Genomic DNA, 21,448 nt, shown 5'->3' on the forward strand with positions numbered 1-21,448 from the left:
CAGCAAGCACTGCCATTTTCGCGCAGCAAACAGAAACTGGTTTTTAGCGGTTTCCGTTTGCTATGTGAAAATGCCGATGCTTGCTGCAGCCCCGGTGCAGATAGTGGGAAATCAGAAGGACGCCGCGCTGAGAAGACCAACGTGAGAGCAGTGTAAGATAAGTGCAAAATCAGTCTGTCTCCCCACAGGGTCCAGCACTCTGACCACTGGCCCTGTCTTTCGTGGCCAGGGCTTTTTTTGAGCAGGAATGCACAGAAACACATTTCCATTGGGAACTGAACTTGGGACCTTCAGCATGGCAAATCGGTGCTTTGGCATGGAGCCACAGTCCCTACCATGGCCTTAGGTGGCAAATGTTTGCAGGTAACATTAGAGAGAAGACTACCAGTTACTTATTGATCATTATACTTTTGCTGTGGCTGTTGGAATTTATTTTAAAGGCAGTAAATACTAGTTCTCAATTGTGTTTTGTAGAAAATTTCTGCATGGAAGGCATGCACAGAAACAGAATCTCTCTCCAAACTGTACCAGACTCCAGACAAAACTCTTTATTTTGGCCTACGGTTTTCAGTTTTCTTAACTAATTGGTAACTACATCCTTCTGCTTTAGCTTTTTTAAAGTTATTAAATTGTCGACATCTCGTACTAGTCTAGATTTATTTCCCTGTTTCAGTTGCAGTAATAAATAGGCAAGTTCAGCTGAGAAAGTAACACCTTAGGCTCATGAGCACTCTAGACAAACAGTTTGACTGAGGCCAAGACTATCATTTCTCGTTCAGATCTCCAAGTTCCAATGTGCATGAAGAGCTTTGATGCAAGCTTTTGATGCTTCCCCGTTCACTTCAGTGTTGGGCGATATTCCATGTGTGCACTCAGATGGTATGAATGGGGAAGCCCTTGCTTTTATGCCGAGCTCTGTCTGGGAGCCTTGTGTGTGTATAGTGCAACCAGGAGAAGGAAAGGAGCTGACTGGATTTGGGAAGCGAAAGTAGTGGGGAAATACTAAAGCTGCAAGGATGGGTGGGAGGAGGTTTAGGGTGGACAGGCATCAGAAATACTGTCACATGGGTCTTGTAGCCCCAGATTCTGAATTCTGTGAAGGAGGAGGAAGAGAAGATTGGATTTATACCCCACCTTTTGCTAACCAAAGGAATCTCAGAGCAGCTTACAAATCTCCTTTCCCTTCCCCTCCCCACAACAGACACCCTATGAGGTAGGTGGGGCTGAGAGCTCTCCCTGAACTGCTCTTGACCAGAACAGCTTTGAGAGAACTTGTAGCTAACCCAAGGTCGCATTGGCAAGTGTATGTAGAGGCCTGGGGGATCAAACCTGATTCTCCCAGATAAGAGTCTGTGCACATAACCACTACACCAAACTTAACCACTGCACAAACTGCGCTTGGTAACATGACCCATCCGCAGTGAAAGCTGACTTTTGCTACCTGCAGGTGTAAGGGAGAGAGACCTGACTTGGATGGGTCACGATGCCCCAATCTCATCAGATGCTGGCAGCTAATCTGGGTTGGCCCTGGTAAGTATTTGGATGGGAGACCAGCTGCAGAGTCCTATGAGCAAAAATTCTACTTTGTGAGCTATTGGCATTAAAGTTGTGAGCTATTAGCATTAAAGTTGTGAGTTACTGCATAAATTAGTGTGCTCCGGAGTCATCCTTCCTGAGCTAAGACAAAAACGTGTGAGCTGGAGGCTAAAATCTGTTAGCCAGCTCACACTAACTCAGCTTAGAGGGAACACTGGAGACCACCAAGGAAGCCCAGAGTAGCTTACACACAGGGGTCATTTTGTAGAAAATAGGTGGTGAAGCTCATCCAGGGATTGTTATGCAGCTGCACATACTATTCAATGGACAATGAGGTGGAACTCTCAGAAGGAGGAGGTGGAACTCTCAGAAAGGTTCAGGAGCTGTGCTCCTGTGAGCTCCCACTGAATCCAAGGCCTGCTTACACAGAAGCAGGCAACAGCATACCACTTTTGAACGTCTCTTGCCTTGAAAACCTTATGGGAGTTGCCATAAGACAGCTTGCAACTTGATGGCACTTTCCGGTGCCACCAAGGATCATAACTTTGTTATTCTCTTTTTGCAAAATTTATTCTGCCTTTGTTGATTCTTTAAGTGGAGGGGGGGCAAGGAGCTGTTCTGAAGAATGCCAAAGACAACCTCCTTTCATCCCTAGACATCTGATGAACCACAAAGGGATTCTGCCCCCCCCACACACACACACTTTCATCTTTCTGCATTTGTAAGGGTGGAAACTTGCATTTTGAAAATGCAATCGGAATTGCAGAGGAGGGGCTGAATTCTGTTGTTAGTGCTGCATTCACATAGAATTGCAGCATATATGTACTGTGACTTTAAGGTGATTTTAGTCAGCATCTTTGAGATCTCAAACGCTTTAGGGATGCTGTACTGTGGATCATATTGTGCCCGCTTTGAAGAGGAAGTGGCTTAACTGGATAAACATCTGTGACCATTCGGTCTGTGGTTTCCAGTGAATAAATCTGTGGCTTTAAATGGCAGCTGCTTAGGCCATACAAATTAATATCCCACCAGTGAATCCCAAAGATGGAGGTGTGTGCTGTGTTTGGATAACAACTGGAAATGGTGTGTTTAGGCATAATTTTGTTCTAATCTCAATATGCCTGGCAGTGTATGTTTTTCTTTTAAAAAAAAAATTGTCCTTTTTCTTGTCTAATTTCCTAAATGTCTCCTTCCTTTTTGTTGTTGAAAATATGGTGTCTGCTGTGACAAGCAGTATTTTCCCCCCACCTTCCTTCTTATCGGAGACTTTCTGAGCACTGAAGATAAGAACACTTCAAGGACTTTTCTTTGCTCACCTGTATTAAAGAACAGGAGCGATACAGTCACAGGGGTTGAGTGGAAATTGCATCTGCCACAGTAAAAAAAAGAAAGAAAGAATGGATGAATCAGGTCCTACCACAGTGCTGTTGCCTTTTCCCAGTGACCAGAATTCTGGAAAGGCTCTGAACCACACAAAAAACACACGCGACACGAAAATATGCAAATGAGTTGACAATTGCTAGTTCTGTTCTTTGTATCTTTTGCTGCACAGATGAACTGAAGCATGAGCTGAAAGCTGAACAAAGCAAAACTCAGGGGTGGAATTCTAGCAGGAGCTCCTTTGCATAATAGGCCACACCCCCTGATGTAGCCAATCCTCCAAGAGCTTACACAAAAGAGCCTTGTAAGCTCTTGGAGGATTGGCTACATCAGGGGTGTGTGGCCTAATATGCAAAGGAGCTCCTGCTAGAATTCCACCCCTGCTTCCACTTAATTGGCAGGACAGAGAGGGGTTGGCCCATAGTTGGGGTGACTGAAAGGGGAGTTTAAGATGTTGCTAACATTTAAGGAATTAAAAAAAATAATGTAAGAAGAGCCCTGCTGGATCAGATTGGTGGGCCATGTAGTCCTGAATCCTATTTTGTACACTGGCCATCCAAGTTATTCTGGAGGGCCAAAACCAGAACATACTGCTGAGACAGTCCTCTGATGTTGCCTCCTGGCACTGAGCTTTGGAGGTTTATTACATCTGGATGTGAATGTCCCTTTTAGTCACCATGGCTAGTAGCCACAGATGGACCTCTCATCTATTAGTGGACCTAGTCCACCTTTAAAGCCATCTGTGCTCATGGCCATCACTGCATCTACTGGTTGAATGCTTGTTGAGTGAAGAAGTGCTTTCCTTTGTCTTGAGTCTGCTGTCCACTAACTTCACTGGGTCACCACATGTCCTAGCACTATGGAAGATGAAGAAAGAGCACTCTCTACCTCCCACCATCCCTACACAAACAAACATTCACACACACAATCTAAGAATGCCATGTTATTCCTTGCTCCCATTATGACAACCATAAATATCTGTTCTTGAAACCACTTATCCGAGATTCTGAGGATTACACTGGGAACTTCATAGTCCAGAGTCTGGCAGATAATGTGTTGAACTGCTTAGGAATGGGTACACCAAGGTGCATGGTCTTATATCAAACACAGAAGAGAGAAATTACATGAAATTACAGTCCCTATAATTAGCATGTGGTATGAGCAAGAGAGCATTGCCGATCAGAACCAAGGTCCCTCTAGGCTGTTTTACCCCAGTGGCCAACAATATGTCCCTGGAAGCAGGGCACAGAGGCCAAAGTTGCCTCCTTGTTGTTCCACCCCAGCAACTGGCATTCACAGGCACACTGCCCCTGAGCATGGATGCTTCATCTCGCCATCATGACTTGAGAGCCATTGTAGTGTAGTGGTTAAGAGCAGTGGACTGTAATCTGGAGAACCAGGTTTGATTACCCGTTTCTCCACATGCAGCCAGTTGGGTGATCTTGGGCCAGTCACAGTTTTCTCAGAGCTCTCTCTCACAAGGTGCCTGCTGTGGGGAGAGGAAGGGAATGTGATGGTAACCCACTTTGAGACTCCTTTAAGGTAGAGGCAAATGGGTTATAAAAATGGTCTCTCCTTCTTCATGACGAACAACCATTGATAGAGCCGTCCTCCATGAAGATGCCCCAATTTAAAGCCATCTAAGCGAAAAGCTGTTGTTACATCCTGTGTCTGTGAGTTTGGTAAGCCGCTTTTTTGTGTTGTATGAAGAGTCTCTTCCTCTTGCCCTCCCAAATCTGTTGTCCTTCAGCTTCACCTGATGCCTTAGCATAATGGGAGATGGAGAAAAGTTCTCTTCAGCCACTTTTCACCATCCTTCATAATTGTTTAGGTCCCTGTTAATCATACGCACCTCACAAAAAGCCTCAAACTCTTCAATCTTTCCATGCAGAAGAAGTATTGCAACCCCCCTTGATCATTTTCTCTTCCCTTTTCTGCATGGGTTACAATATCTTTTCTAAGATGAAGTGACAAGGCATTCCGGTACTCACTGTACATCTGTGCACTTGCATCATGATACTATTTTCTCCTCCTATCCTAATAATCATTAGCATAGAATGAAATGTTGGGAAAGGCTTGTTCCAGTGTACATTTTAAGAGGCCAGACATTTCTGCAAATGCCCAGTTAGTTGTTGTAGATTTTCTGGGCTGTATGGCCGTGATCTTGGCATTGTGAGACCTGACATTTCACCAGCAACTGTGACTGGCATCCTCAGAGGTATAACCCAGAAAACTGGAGTTCTCTCTGGGTAGACCCCAGAGATCCTGATTGTGAACTAGATCCTGATCATGAACTAGATCAGGGGTGGCCAATGATAGCTCACCAGATGTTTTTTTTTTGCCTACAACTCCCATCAGCTCCAACCATTGGCCATGCTGGCTGGGGCTGATGGGAGTTGTAGGCAAAAAACATCTGGAGAGCTACCGTTGGCCACCCCTGAACTAGATCATTGGTCTGTCAAGATCAGTATTGTCTACCCTGACTGGCAGTGGCTCTCCGGGATATCAGAAAGAGATTTTTCACATCCCCCATCGCATGATTCTTTTAACTGGGAATTGAACCTGCGACTTTCCTCATGAAGAGCTGAGGCTCGACCACCAAGTCACAGCTTCTTTGCTTGACGATAACACTGGAATTGGGTGGCAAACACTGTTTGCATCCCAACTTACTCTTTTCAGTGCTACTTCAGTCCAGTCTAGGGAAGAGACATTCAGACAATCCATAAAGGAATCTGACCTCAACAGAAAGTGCATGGAGGGGTGTTGGGGGATGTTAGCAGGAAAAGCCCAACAATGGCATCCTCCCTTGGGCCAACGTAAAGTGCTCTGTTCTTAACTTTTCGGGCCTCTGTGTTTTGGAAAACAAATTAAAGCTAGAATAACTGAAACATGCTATCAAGAATCAAAAGATCAACTTGAGGCTTCATCGAGTTCCATGCAATTATTTCTTGTTAATGTCAATTGGGGTATTGATGGCAATGTCGTAACCAGTAATTATAACCCATAAACAGTATGTTGGCCTGCTGACTGCAAGCTAAGAGACACACGGAACACATAATTATTTATAGTCCTACCCAAAGTGTGAAAAGTTGATTTGGCAAAGGCAGTAAAATGTGGTTCAGAGGTCTTTGCCCCACTGTGGTTTTTTAATTTTTTAAAAAATATTATGATTATTAAGAAGAGTTAAAATAAATGAATGGTTTGTAAACAATGGTACCTGCAGAGGTATCTGGTAAGCCTGGCCAATATTTCTTTAAAAATTGGTTGCCATTTCTCAACTAAGTCAGTTCGGTTTGAAATATTCTCATGCCGAAGGGGTAGCATTTGCGATTTTGTGAAACTTACAGTATTCTAGCAACTTAGATTGCCACTGTTGTAGAAGAAGATGATGATGATACTGGATTTAAATCCCGCCCTCCACTCCGAATCTGAGTCTCAGAACTGCTTACAATCTCCTTTATCGCCTTCCCCAACAGACACCCTGTGAGGTGAGTTGGGCGGAGAAAGCTCTCACAGCAGCTGCCCTTTCAAGGACAACCTCTGCCAGAGCTATGGCTGACCCAAGGCCATTCCAGCACGTGCAAGTGGAGGAGTGGGGAATCAAACCTGGTTCTCCTGGATAAGAGTCCACACACTTAACCACTACACCAAGCTAGGGATAGAATCTTTTTTGCCAACAGGAAGCTATGAGTGCTTTAGCAGCAGTCAGCATCGCCATAATGAGTTATTTGGGAATCAATCTGTATTCCCAGATACTGAGAAGGACAGCTTCTGGTGACCTTGGGATATCATACCCCATCTGCTCCTTAATTTGGTCTATAATTATATTCCAGAACTTTTGAATTTTAGAACATTCCCACCAGCAATGAATCAGGGAACCCCTTGCGGCAGATTGTGAAATGGATAGTTGCTGTTAACCTAAGAACATAAGAGAAGCCATGTTGGATCAGGCCAATGGCCCATCCAGTCCAACACTCTGTGTCACACAGCGGCCAAAAAACCCAGGTGCCACCAGGAGGTCCATCAGTGGGGCCTGGACACTAGAAGCCCTTCCACCGTTGCTCCCCCCCCCAGCACCAAGAATACAGAGCATCACAGCCCCAAACCTTATGCTGTTCTTTATTCATCAATAGGGACAAATATATTTAATAATTTCTGCATTTGTTCAGCAGGCTATGTTGTGTCTGCATGGAGGACAGCCTCTTCCTATTTATATTTTATACTGCCAATTTATTTGTTTTTTTTTTAATTTTCTCTTGCATAAGAGTTGAATGCATTTCATTTAAAGCCGATCTCACTTAGTTGGCCTTGGAGCAGCTAGAACGTACCTTATCAGATGCAAACTGCCCACACTTGGGCAAGTGCACAAGGAAATGATGGAGGAGACTCAACAAGAATGAAACTGATGTTTATGTGGAGCACTGGGTCAGATCTGCAGAGATATCACTGAGGAGGGTAGAAGATGATGAAAAAAGATGATATTGGATTTATACCCCACCATTCACTCTGAATCTCAGAGTGGCTCAGAGTTTCCTCAGTTACAACAGACACCCTATGAGGTAGGTGGGGCTGAGAGAGCTCTCACAGCAGCTGCCTCTTCAAGGACAGCTCTGTGAGAGCTATGGCTAACTCAAGGGCATTCCAGCAGCTGCAAGTGGAGGAGTGGGGAATCAAACCCGGTTCTCCCAGATAAGAGTCCGCACACTACACCAAACTGGTAGAGTCAAATGCAAGCTAGGTGGTGTGCTGAAAAGTCCATCTGTGGGAAAGCTTGAGACAGCAGGGCGAATGGAGGAGAGAAGAGTGATGTAAGCTGCTTTTGGTCCCCATTGGAAAGAGAAGCAGGATATAAATAATAAATAAATAAGCAACAAAACAGAGGAATGGGCAGAGCAGTCAGGTTTCCAGGAAGAAAGTATCTGGAGCTTTATATGCAAGGCCCAAATGCCAGTCATGACCAGGAAGTGTTGCTAGCCAGGCCAGGAGGGTAGCCTAGGGTGAGGAGGCTGCAGCCATTATTGGTCCATCAAGGTCAGTATTGTTCAACTGGCCGTAGCTCTCCAGAGTCTCAGGCAGAGGTCTTTCAGATTATGTAGAAGAAGAAGAAATTGGATTTATATCCTGCCTTCCAGTCTAATCTCAGAGTGGCTTACAATCACCTTTATTTTCCTCCCCTGCAACAAACACACTGTGAGGTAGGTGGGGCTGAGAGAGCTCTCACAGAAGCTGCCCTTTCAAGGAAAGCTCTGCAAGAGCTATGGCTGACCCAAAGCCATTCCAGCAGCTGCAAGTAGAGGAGTGGGGAATCAAACCCAGTTCTCCCAGATAAGAGTCCGCACACTTAACCACTACACCAAACTGGCTCTACTATCTGATCCTTTAACAGGAGGTTCTGGGGATTGAACCTGGGGCCTTCTGCATGCACCTGACCATACATTCATATCTGCCATTGAGCCATGACCCCTCCCTATTGAAAGGACGTTTGGGCATTCTGGAAGGGTGTATGTACACATTGCCTCTACATTGCCCTTTGTTTAAGTGAAGTCTAATTTCCATTTAATTTTTCACTGTGAGTTTCATGGCTCTGACAGGGCTTCAGGCTCTTGCATCCTGACTTGGAGGGTTCCGCTGCCGGGTCCCTGGCACATTCCGTCAGTCCCACAAACGGCTCCAGCAGGGCCTCAAGTAGTATTAGTTTTGTCATTTTGGTTTCCTGACCATCATTGTTATAGCTGTTCCATATTAAACGCAACTGCTTGAGGCTGCCAAGGGGCTGTTTCAGACTAAGGGTCCTTCTAGAAGGACTCGCGATGGTGTAATTGCTCTCAGAGGAGGAGATCGGATGACATTTGGCTTAGCGAATAGCTCTGAAGAGGTTTCCAGAAATAGGCACAGTGGGCTAGACAGAAAGTGCTTCTTCAGTGGCTTTCGGCAGCTAGTGGCTTCTAGCTATGGAACAGGGATGCTTCTGGAGAAGGATGGGAAGGAAATGGTTGGGATATAGCTGTCCAAGAGTTTTTGCAAAGATGAGAACATGGAAGGCTATTTTGTTTGCTTTCAGGAGAGGAAAGAATGATATTTTCTAGACTGGCATGGGTTATCTGAGTTCATAGCAACTCCCCAGGTACAACTTGTGTATTTATGAATCAACCAAGACAGCGACTTTGTCCTAAGTCTCTAGCATTGTCTTCTGAGAATGAAGCTGATCTTCTACAAAGTCACACCATTAAAACTTCAGTTTGATGTAGAGGTTAAGTGCATCATGGACTCTTATCTGGGAGAACCGGGTTTGAGTCTCCACTCCTCCACTTGCAATTGTTGGAATGGCTTTGGTCAGCCATAGTTCTCACAGAACTGTCCTTGAAAAGACAGCTTTTTGGAGAGCTCTCTCAGCTCCACCTACCTCACAGGGTGTCTGCCATGGGGAAGGAAGGTAAAGGAGCTTGTAAGTTGCTCTGAAACTCTGACATTCAGAGTGAAGGATGAGATATAAATCCAATATCCTCCTCCTCCTCCCCCCCTCTCATGGGAGATTTGGAGAATGCTTCTCATGCAATCCTACCCTCCTCCTAAAATCAGGTTGAAAGTTCCCTGTACTCAGGAAGTTCCTGACTTGGATAGCCTAGGCTAGCCCAGTCTCAACAGATCTAGGAAGCTAAGCAGATGTTGGCCCCGGTTAGTGCCTGGACGGGAGACTATCAAGGAAGTGTGGAGTTGCTACACAGGGGAAGGGAGTGGCAAACCATTTATTTTTCTTTTCCTGCCTTGAAAACCTTATGTGGTTACAGTAAACATCAGCTGTGACTTGCCGGTACTTTCTCCCACCTGTCAGAAGGCTAGCTTAATAGGAGAATATTGTATGACCTTCACTGCGGTTGTGGAATATCTTTGGACCCACTTCATTTCCAGTTGCTTTTAGACAACAGTGCAGGATCCTACTTTTGTACCATTATTGGGACAGTTCATCATTTTGAATCCGCGTTAACCCCCCATTTTCATTCTGAATCTTGGTGGTGTTTTATTTATATATATTTTATTACCAGTTGCTCTTCTTGCCTAATACCTTGAGTGTTTTTGTAAGTGGCTTTGAGGAATTCTGTTGAAACGTCATATTCATAAGCTGTCTGGCAGCAACTGGAATGCGGGCTAATTCTGGAATTGTGCACATTTTTCCATCTGTCTGGAATGCGGGCTAATTCTGGAATTGTGCACATTTTTCCATCTGGGTTTGGGGCCTTCCTTCTTCCTATTATTAAACTTCTACCGCTAATACAGGGCTCTGCTCAAAGTGATTCCCACCGCCCCCCCTCTCCCCTTACTCCAAGTGTTTCTTTTCTGGCAGTGAAGCTGCTGCTCAGAATTGCATAGCTGTTCAGCTGAATGAGTCTGAAGTGTGTCTGCACTTAAGAGGAGGCACAACAGCTGGAGGAAGTCAAGTTGCACCTGACCATACATTCATATCCAGCCTTGTGGAAGAAAGCGTGCAGTGTGCGGAGAAGCTGAGTGCAGCAAGTGTGTGTTGGGGGTGGCGGGGAGGGAGCAGACCAAAAATGGTGTGATTTGCAAGCCTCTTGTATTTTGCCTTTCCCGGGTGTTTCTTTCAGAAGATTTTCTTGTTTCTCCCAAAACCTCTGCAGTGTACTATGGAAATTTAAGATGGGTGGTTAGGAGACCAGAACACATCCTCTCCTTGAAGGTGGGAGAGAATGGAGGAACACAGGAGTCAAACCATTGGTCCATCTGGCTCAGTATTGTTTGCTGTGACTGGCAAGAGCTCTCCGGGTCTGCTGCAGAGAAAGATCTTTCTGCAGAGAAATCTTTTAACTGGAAGTGCCAGAGAAGATGATGATGATATTGGATTTATATCCCGCCCTCCACTCCCAATCTCACAGCGACTCACAATCTCCTTTATCTTTCTCCTCCACAACAAAGACACCCTGTGAGGTGGATGGGGCTGAGAGGGCTCTCACAACTGCTGCCCGTTCAAGGACAACTCCTGCGAGAGCTATGGCTGACCCAAGGCCATTCCAGCAGCTGTAAGTGGAGGAGTGGGGAATCAAACCCCGTTCTCCCAGATAAGAGTCTGAACACTTAACCACTACACCAAACTGGCTCTCTGAAACTGGTATCTGAACAAGTGAGCAGTGAATTTTGTTAGTCTTTAAGGGGCTACTAGGCTCTTGCTCTTTTCTACTGTTACAGGCACAGGTACGAACCTTGATCTGTGTCCATAGAAAGTACCACATTTAGCCCTACAGAATGGCAATCCATCAGCCTGGTGGGAAAAGTTGCACAGGTACAAACTGACATTATCTTTCTCACCAAATGCAAAAGGATCACTATGGTATCTACAGAAGGCAACAGTGACTCACGAAAGTTCATACCCTGTCACAAATTTTGTTAGTCTGTACGCTGCTACAGGACTTTTGCTCTTTTCTACTGCTACAGACAGACTAACGTGGCCGCCCATCTTGGGATATTCTGTACACAAAGCAAGTGTCCTACCACTGAGGTCCTCCTCCATTATTACAAGGGATCCTGGATCCATGTTGATGCACAGCGCATTACTGAGAATATGAGTATTAGTATGAATCAGAGCCATCTCAGTGAGCACTCTAAACCAGGCTGCTGCACCTTGCACAATTGTGAGTGCCCTTTTTCAGGTTGTAATGGCTGTGTATATCATCGTTAGCTTCAAGCCCAGCCCTCCATGGAGGGAAGGGAGCTTCATACAATCATCCTCACACAATCCCAGCCTGCCATTAGCCTTGCATGGTCCCAGAAATGACCATGTTGTGGGCATCGTGGTGACCATAAGGAGGGTTGGGTGATATAGTCAGGAACAGAGCAATGAACAGAGAAGTGGAATAACTTCCAAGTCAGAGGTTGGATTCTGCCAGTTTTTTATCTGGATCTTAACCAGTTCTGTGATATAGTGGGTTCAATGCAATGAAGAGGAGAGGTGGTAGTGATCTTTATTAGGTACAGCCTAGTATAGGGCTGCACTCAAAGACTGAAGAATGGGACCAAAGAGGCCAACTATATATAACTCAGGGTTCCCACACAAGCATGTTATTGGGCCATTCAAACCAGCAGGGGGGCTGTGATTGGAGCAGGGCAGCAGGGATTTGGATCCTGCTGCCCATTGTTCCCAAGTCCTCAAGCTCCGTTCTAATGGCTCCAATGAGCCAGGCAGGAACACCCATATAAGTCTTCACTTGAGTCCTCATACACAACAAGTTCCTCTCCTAGTCTTGTGTCCAGGCAGATCCCATATTCCCCAGCATTGCGCTGGTCATTTCTTTTTCACCAGCTGAAAATCTGGCTGGCTCCAACCAAAAGGCTAGAAGTATAATGCTGATATGGAAAGCATTAGTTGGTAATGACACAAACTTTGGACCAGGGTGGATCTCTGAGATTTTGGAAAGGAACGAAGAGTTTAGGCTTGGGAGGAGAGTTCATCAGATTTGAATGTCACAAGAACTATCTTAAACAGACCCTCCTAAGCCCACTGACTTTGATGGATTTAGAAATCCGTAACTCCTATTAGGATTACTCTGTTAGTGTTTCATGTGTTTAGTTTGCTTCTTCTTCTGCTACTTCCGCTTCATCCAATTAGCACTTTCCCCCCTACCCTAAGGAATTGTCCATCACCTAATGGGGCTGTCCATTCTCAGAGAATGGCTATGCAGGGAACTTTTACGTTCAGTGTGAGTGGCGGCAAAGGAGCAGGAGGACTTTTAGAACGAGAAGCATTTCAAAACTGTGGAAAACCTCCATGCCCCATTGGTTTGCAGCTCAGAGGGCATACAGTAGATTCGTTGTTTAAAAGGTTTTTCAAGGAATAGGAGCCGTGGGAGTGTTTTACCTTCTGTCGAAAAGTCTTTAGAAGGATGCAGCCAAGTCAAGCACGAAAGATGCAGAACCAACTGTCCCTTAGCACACACTGGTTTGGACGCTGGCTCTCTCTGACCTTGAGCAGGGCATATTTGCCCAAGACATTTAGATAGTTTTCATCAGCCACTTGCACGGAAACCCCAAATGTGTCTTTCAAAACTCGTTGAAGTTCATTTTGAAGCCACTCCTTTGAGAATTATTTTTAGATCCAGGATGAATTCATTTTGCCAGGGGTTTCGTGAGCAGGAAAGAGCGCTCGGGTTGAATTCCGCCATGCAATAGTGGAAGAGAAGTTTTACTTAGAGCACTTGTGGCTGTGCAAGACACGGTATCCTGGAAGATCAATAGCTGAGTTTCCATTTCCTTTCTTTAAAAATTATTTGATTCATTTGTACCTCCCCTTTCTCTCCAGTGGGGATCCAAAGCTGCTTCTGTCGTTCCCTTTCCTCCGCTTTATCCTCACAACAACCCTGTGAGGTAGGTTAGGCTGAGAGACTGTGACTGGTCCAAGGTCACCCAGTGAGCTTCCATGGCACAAGTGGGGAGTCAAACTTGGGTCTCCAAGATACTAGTATGGCACTCTTAACCACTGCACCACATTGACTTAGTATGTATTCCGTTTTCCAATCAGTGCTGTAGTGTACAGAACTCAGAAGGCGTAATGTTGTCAGATGCGGCCATTAAAGTCCAGTTGGGAAGTATGATATGCATCAAAGCAGGTCACTAAATATTTTTGGCTAAACATTACGAAGCACTTCCTGACAGTGAGCACAGTTCCTCAGTAGAACAGACTTCCTTGGGAGGTGGTGGGCTTTCCTCCTTCGGAGGTTTTTAAACAGAGGCTAGATGGCCATCTGACAGCAATGCTGATTCTTAAACAGATTGTGAGGAGGGCAGGAAGGGTAGAATGTTTATTTCTCATGGTCCTTTCTTACACACTGAGGGAGATGCTGATTGCCACTTTGGGGTCAGGAAACAATTTTTCGCCAGGCCACTTTGGCCAGGGATTCTGGGCATGGAGCAGGGGTCGCTGGGGGTGTGGGGGTAGGTAGTTGTGAATTCCCTGCATTGTGCAGGGGATTGGACTAGATAACTCTGCAGGTCCCTTCCAATTCTATGATTCTGTGGTGGGGGAGGGGAGTTGTTGCTGAACTATACCTTATACTGTGTCTTCCATAAGCGGAACCATAAGACGGAATACAGTCCAGTTAACTTCAGTGCAAATGCCACTCACACCAACTTTCTTGTTTTTCTGCCTAGGTGAGAGCTTTTGTGTAAAGGGAAACATTTTTTGGGATCCCATTCCAGTTCTGAAGAAACTGGTTATCTGGGAGGAGTTGCCGCTCAGTGAAAGAACCTCTGCTTTGCATGCAGAAAATCCCAAGTTCAGTCCCTGGCATCTCCAGTTGAAAGTATGAGGTGGCAGGCGATGCCAAAGACCTCAGCCTGAGAGCTGGAGAGCTGCTGCCAGTCTGAATAGACAATACTTGAGGGGCCAATGGCCTGGTTCAGTATAAGACAGCCTCATATGTGTTCACGAGAGCCAGTTGGTGTAGTAGTTAAGTGTGTGGACTCTTATCTGGGAGAACCAGGCTTGATTCCTCACTCCTCCACTTGCAGCTGCTGGAATGGCCTTGAGTTAGCCATAACTGTCACAGGAGTTGTCCTTGAAAGGGCAGCTGCTGTGAGAGTCTTCTCAGCCCCACCCACCTCACAGGGTGTCTGTTGTGTGGGGAGAAGATATAGAACAGGGGTGGCCAACGGTAGCTCTCCAGATGTTTTTTGCCTACAACTCCCATCAGCCGCAGCCATTGGCAAAAAAATCTGGAGAGCTACCGTTGGCCACCCCGATATAGGTGATTGTAAGCAGCTCTGAGCCTCTGATTCAGAGAGAAGGGTGGGGTATAAATTTGCAGTCTTCTTCTTCTTCATGAGAGTAGTAAATGTCAGGCTTGGTCTGTGATAGGTCAAGAGTCAGATGGTAGGGCTACAAAGGGACTCTTTCTAAGGTGCTGTCTTAAGATATTGCATAGACTCTGCCTGTCAAAACAGAGGATACTGTGTTAAACCCATCCCTGGTCTGGCTTAATAGCTTGCTGTTCCCTATCACTTTGATTGGTACATGGTCCTTGTAGTAGGATGTTGATAATAGTCCATAGCAGTGTTCCCTCTAAGATGAGTTAGCGTGAGCTAGCTCACAGAATTTTAGCCTCCAGTTCACACATTTTTATCTTAGCTCAGGAAGGATGACCCCAGAACACACTAATTTATGCAGCAGCTCACAACTTTAATGCCAGTAACTCACAAAGTAGAATTTTTGCTCACAAGACTCTGCAGCTTAGAGGGAACATTGGTCCATAGCGGGACATTTTTTGTAGCAGGAACTCCTTTACATATTAGGCCACACACACCCTGATGTAGCCAGTCTCCTGGAGCTTACAGTAGGCCCTGTACTAAGAGCGCTGTAAGCTCCAGGAGGATTGGCTACATCAGGGGTGTGTGGCCTAATATGCAGAGGAGTTTCTGCTACAAAAAAGCCCTAGTCTGTAGGCACATTTGATGAAAGTTGCCCACAAATACATTAATTGGTAACGCAGGAATTTAATTGGTAACATAGGAATTGGTAGTGCATGAATTTAGGCCTGCATCCCAGTATTTCTTTTTCCTGTTTGCGTTTCCTTCTTGCTCTGCCTTCTGTTGAGTTAAAATATTCTGCTTTCCTTTAAAAGAACGATTTTCCTTTTCCTTCCCAAGGTCATCAGCATCTCTGGCAGAGCCTTAGAATTTTTCTAAAAGAAAAGAGAGATGCAGAGCATCTCTTGGATGACACAGACATCTGAACTCCCATCTTTCAAGTTCCCAAAGTCCTTTTTAATAGTAGATCTTGCTTATTTTAATGAGCCTCATTATACCTAATTTGTTCAGCTCTCTCGTGTGCTGCCATATGGGCTTCAGTGGATACCTAGTGAAAATGTATTTATTGTCCCATAAAACATATATAAAGATGTCAAATGCATGTAATTAAAGGAATTGTCTTTTGAGATATATATTTTATCAATTAACCACCTGGCATTTGCTAGCCAAATCTTCATCAGCTAGCTGAGGCAAGGTGTCATGAAGCTATGCGTGGTAATGGGCAAAAGCAGAGATTTGAAACGCCCATATTATGCATGCATGGAAATGAATTCCGTGCTCTACAAGCCGTAAATACATGTTTTCCTGTTCCGACCAGGACTGGCCCTGCCACTAGGCAATTGCCTAGGGTGCCAGCCTTCTGGGGGCACTGAATTGGGTGTCCCCACGACTTGGTGATGTTATCAGTGCAGGAGGGTGCCAGAAGTTAGCCTTGCCTAGGGTGCCAGACAGTCTAGGGCCGGCCCTGGTTCCGACCAAGGCTGTGTGAAGAAGTAACAGAAACTTGTGCGTGTATAAAGTGCCATCAAATCACAGCTGACTTGTGGAGTCCCCTCATGGAGTTTTCAAGTTAAGAGGTAGTTCAGCGAAGGTAGTCTTCCTCTGTGGACTTCCTTGGTGATCTCCCATCCAACTACTAACCTGGGTAGGCCCTGCTTAGCTTCCAAGATCTGATGAGATCAGGCTAGCCTAGACGCCCTGGGTCAGGGCTAATAGGAGCTCACAAGTCAGTATTTCACACAAATGTGCCGTCAGTTTCTTTATGCTGGAAACTATTATGAGGACCTTTCTTTGGTTTTGGACAGTAGATGTATGCATCCCATTTTCAGCTTCTCTCAAAAAACAAAATCTGGGAAACTTGGAAGCATAAACATATAAACAGGATCCTTTCAGTGCTTTATAGACTAACACTTTTTTTAGCAGAAACACACATGAACACAGTTCCGGCTCGCTTGGCATCAGGGGTGCAGCCTAATATGCAAATGAGTTTCTGCTGGGGTTTTTCTACAAAACCCCCCCCCCCCCAATTCTAAGACAAGTTTTACTTGGATCCCACTTATCTGATGCCACCAACCCTCATCAGCACCGTGGGTTGGATCCAGACAACTTTTTCTACTCAATTTTGTTTAATTCCCCTTCTTCTTATAGCTCCTGTGCCACATTTCCAAAGAGGCAGCATGATCCCCAGTGCAGCCTTTTTAGTGGATGGAGGAAGTTGAATCCAGTCCTATATCTATGAATCCATTTCAATGTTTCTATGGAGAAGATAGGTCTTGACCAGTGTTCCTGCTAAACATGAGTTAGTGTGAGCTAGCTCAAAGTTTCTCAGCCTCTGGCTCACACATTTTTGTCTTAGCTCAGGAAAAAAGGCCCCAAAGCAACCTAAATTTATGCAGTAGCTCACAACTTTAATGCCAGTAGCTCACAAAGTAGAATTTTTGCTCACAAGACTCCACAGTTTAGAGGGAATATTGGTCTTGACATGTCCCCTCCCTTTTGTGTCAGTGGAAAGAGGTGGTTGAATCCAACCCCATATCTGTTGATCCATCTCAAAAGCCCTGTGAAAAGCACAGGTCTCTAGACATTTCCAGAAGGCCGTTAGAGAATCAGCAATTCTCGGTTGCTGATGGAGGAATGGCTGCAAAAAAGCCCTTTCTCCTGATGCCCATTCGCTGAGACTGGCTCTTGAAGGAAGGCACCCTACACCAGTCTCAAGTCTTGGGTCTTAGGAGAGTTAGGTTCCACAGGGCTTCTCTTTATTTTTCCTGCAGTGAATTCATGCCACTATCCCTCTTGGATTAATTGTAAAATTTTAGTTTTGAACGTCCTGTGGAAATTCCCTAAAGAAATTTTACCCTCCCCCTAAATCCATCACTATGTATTTTGTTATTCATAAATAATGCTTGCATTCTGACTCGAGCCTGTGTTAAAATGCTTCAGATTAATAAATAAGCCTCAATATGTGCCTGGCCGATTTTGGAAATGCATCTTCCCATAGGAGGCAAACTATGGAAACGGCAATAGAACAAAGTTTGAGTCCAGCGGCACCTTTAAGACCAACAAGGTTTAATTCAAGGTATAAGCTTTCATTCACCTTGTTATGTTCTGAATGCTAATGTCCCACAGCGTGAGCTGAAACAGTATAATCCTCACAATGTAATTTTATGACATCCATTTGATTATAGCGTTGGCACACATCTGATGTGGTAAGCCCTGGTACACAGGCATGTCAAAGCAGACTAAATTGCCAGGCATTCATCCTGATTTCCTATCATGTTGAATTCATTCTTAGAGATAAAAAGAATGGAAATCCAAAAATTCATTGGCCGTAGCCTCCCCTACCCACCATGAGAGCCTTGGATTCATGTAGGCACGCTGAAAACAAGGGATTATCATCCTGTAACTTTATAAACCAGGGGTGGCCAACGGTAGCTCTCCAGTTGTTTTTTGCCTACAACTCCCATCAGCCCCAGCCATTGGCCATGCTGGCTGGGGCTGATGGGAGTTGTAGGCAAAGAACATCTGGAGAGCTACCATTAACCACCCCTGTTATAAGCTAAAAAGTAAACTGGGAATTCTTAAAAGAATTCTTTTGTGTTACTTTTTCCAAGGGATACCTAAAATTTGCACTGAGTGGCCCCTCTAAGATGAGTTAGTGTGAGCTAGCTCACAGTTTTTTAGCCTCCAGCTCACACATATTTGTCTTAGCTCAGGAAAAATGGCCCCAGAGCAAACTAATGTATGCAGTCGCTCACAACTTTAATGCCATTAGCTCACAAAGTACAATTTTTGCTCACAAGACTCCTCAGCTTAGAGAGAGCATTGGCCACAGAGGGAATGGCTTGGATGACCCAGGACATTCCAGTCTCATCAGATCTTGGAAGCTAAGCAGAGGCAGAGCTGGTTAATTCTTGGATGGGAGACCACCATGGAGCGCCAGGGCTGCAATGCAGAAGAAGAAGAAGACTGCAGATTTATACCCCGCCCTTCTCTCTGAATCAGAGACTCAAAATGGTTTACCATCTCCTATATCTTCTCCCCCCACAACAGACACCCTGTGAGGTGGGTGGGGCTGGAGAGGGCTCTCACAGCAGCTGCCCTTTCAAGGACAACTCCTGCAATAGCTATGGCTGATCCAAGGCCATTCCAGCAGGTGCATGTGGAGGAGTGGGGAATCAAACCCGGTTCTCCCAGATGAGAGTTCGCACACGTAGCCACTACACCAAAGAGGCAGGCAATGGCAAACCACTTCTGAACATCTCTTGCCTTAAAAACCATACAGGGTTGCCATAAGTCAGCTGTGACTTGATGACGCTTTCCACTGTTACCATATATTATTTTCTTACTTGCACACTTACCTCTCACGTTTCTTCTGCCAAGCCTCCAAGGTAGCTTACAGGCACCGAATGAACAGAATTCAGTTGTATTGCATTTCTTGGCCTGACCCATTTTTATTTACTTGTCGGTATTGTTTTATTGTTTTAATTGTGAGCCACCTCAGTCATTTTCTATAGAGGTTGAATTTTCTAAAGAAATAAGCCATGGGCAGTTGTAGCAACCATAGCAGGGAACAACAGCTGCAAAACACAGGCAATCCATCCATTAAATGGTACAGTATGAAACATCCCAGAAGGTAAAGAGCCTGGGTGTTTTACTGGAGCCTTCATTATCGATGGAGGCCCAGATAGCAGCCACTGCTAAGTCAGCATTCTTCCATCTGAAGCGGGCGAGGCAGTTGGCCCCTTTCCTTGAGCGCCGGGACCTCGCAACAGTGATCCACGCAACGGTCACCTCAAGACTAGACTACTGTAATGCCCTCTACTTGGGGCTACCTCTGTGCCAGACTCGGAGACTGCAGCTAGTGCAGAACGCGGCGGCCAGGCTGTTGTTGGGACTCCCAAAACGGGAACATATACAGCCGGGGCTACGTGAACTGCACTGGCTGCCGATCATATACCGGGTCCAGTACAAAGTGTTGGTCATTACCTTTAAAGCCTTATATGGCCGAGACCTGCCTACCTGAGGGACCGTCTTTCCCCATATGAACCCCAGAGAGCACTGAGGTCAGTTGGGAAAAATCTAATGACCATCCCTGGGCCGAAGGAGATTAAATACCAGAATACTAGGGCACGGGCATTCTCAATCGCGGCCCCTACCCTATGGAACCGACTCCCCGAGGAGGTGCGGGCCCTGCGGAACCTTGATCAGTTCCGCAGGGCCTGCAAGACCGCCCTTTTTAAGCTTGCACACCTGGACTGCTAAGAAGATCGGTAATTAAGGATCCGCCAATGCGGTTTGAAGACCTATACCGCTGAATAACTGTACTCATTGGATTGGTTTTAATGTTGTTAAGTTTAGTGTTTAATGTTTTAAACTGTTAAATTTAAAGGCTTTTAACTACTGTATGTTTTTATAAAATTTTGGTAGCCGCCCTGAGCCTGCCGAGGTGGGGAGGGCGGGATATAAATAAAATTTATTATTATTATTATAAGGGGTCATTTTGTAGAAAAAGAAGTGCTGAAGCTCATTAGCACAACTCATTTGCATAATTCATCTGCATGTGCCACACACTCCAGACATCTCCAGAAGGTGTACTAAATTATATCAGCTCAGCATTGAAAGCCAGTTTGGAGTTGTGATTAAGTGCATGGACTTTTATCCGGGAGAACCGGGTTTGATTCCCCACTCCTCCACTTGCACCTGCTGGAATGGCCTTGGGTCAGCCATAGCTCTCGTAAGAGTGGTCCTTGAAAGGGCAGCTGCTGTAAGAGCTTTCTTAGCCCCACGTACCTCACAGGGTGTCTGTTGTGTGTGGGGGGGAAGGTAGAGGAGATTGTGACCTCTCTGAGAGTCTGAGATTCAGAGTATAGGGCGGGATATAAATCCAATGCCTCCTCCTTCTTCTACATTAAAATGTTTCTTGAATCATAATTGACATAATAAAACCTTACTCCCATCATACTTTTTAAATTAGTTTCTCCTATGTGGCCACAGTGGCATGAGAAAGATTTCCACCTATCTGTTTTATATGTTTTGGTTATTTTCCCTTTTTTTTGTGGGGAAAAATATTAGAAAGTTTGTCAGATCTTAGAGTTCAGCAAATTTCTCACAGGGGGTTTGAACAGTCGAGCCCAGAAGCAAGGGGATTTTGGGAGAGGGGATAAGAAAGAAAGAGCACAACAGAATTTAGAGGTTCCAGAGCTCCACTCCTTTGAGTTCCTGCCCAAAATGAGGCCTGCCTGTAACGATGTAAGTGTCATGATTAAAATGTTATAGCAAGTATTATGATTGGCGCAGGAGACACCAGTTTATGTTGTGGTTTACTGCTGCCGAAGAGTTCAGAAATGGTAGGAAATATCCTCCGTTTCCTCACCCAGGCAGTAACACCAAATGAATTATGTCTGATCCTTTGAAAGTCCGTGTGCAAAGGATGGTGACATGAGAGGACAAAGAAGGTCACATCTTGCACACTGGTCGTCTCTTGGTAAATGATTTAGCCATCCACGCACATTGCCAGATTTACTATCAGTGCATCTAATTTAGGGGTTTGGGTCCTCACTTTAAATAACTGCCGGCATGACTTGAATATCTTTCTGCATAAGCTGCAGAAATAGTTACAGCTTTTGTGTGTGCATTCCCAGCGGTTATTTGAGCTACAAATGACATATATCCGCAAGCTCAATAAAATCCTTGTGTTCTGGTCTTGTATAGTCACATCACG

At 45.2% G+C, this 21,448-nt stretch overlaps 1 protein-coding gene across 4 annotated transcripts in view; it reads left to right on the forward strand.

Annotated features, from left to right (window-relative positions):
* Positions 1–21,448, forward strand: part of SAMD12 (sterile alpha motif domain containing 12) — a 309,305-nt gene that overhangs the window by 208,053 nt on the left and 79,804 nt on the right. Inside the window, exon 5 of one of the 4 annotated variants that reach the window (XM_060243283.1) lies at positions 15,568–15,920. The exons of 2 other annotated variants lie outside the window; for them this stretch is intronic. In XM_060243283.1, coding sequence (XP_060099266.1) covers positions 15,568–15,653 — 86 coding nt within the window. In that variant the 3' untranslated portion in view covers positions 15,654–15,920. Of the gene's footprint in view, positions 1–15,567; positions 15,921–21,448 lie in introns of those variants that run through there. One more of the 4 variants, XM_060243284.1, reaches the window with a different exon arrangement.

This window comes from Heteronotia binoei, chromosome 7 (genome assembly GCF_032191835.1).
Source record: "Heteronotia binoei isolate CCM8104 ecotype False Entrance Well chromosome 7, APGP_CSIRO_Hbin_v1, whole genome shotgun sequence".
Classification (NCBI taxonomy): domain Eukaryota; kingdom Metazoa; phylum Chordata; class Lepidosauria; order Squamata; family Gekkonidae; genus Heteronotia; species Heteronotia binoei.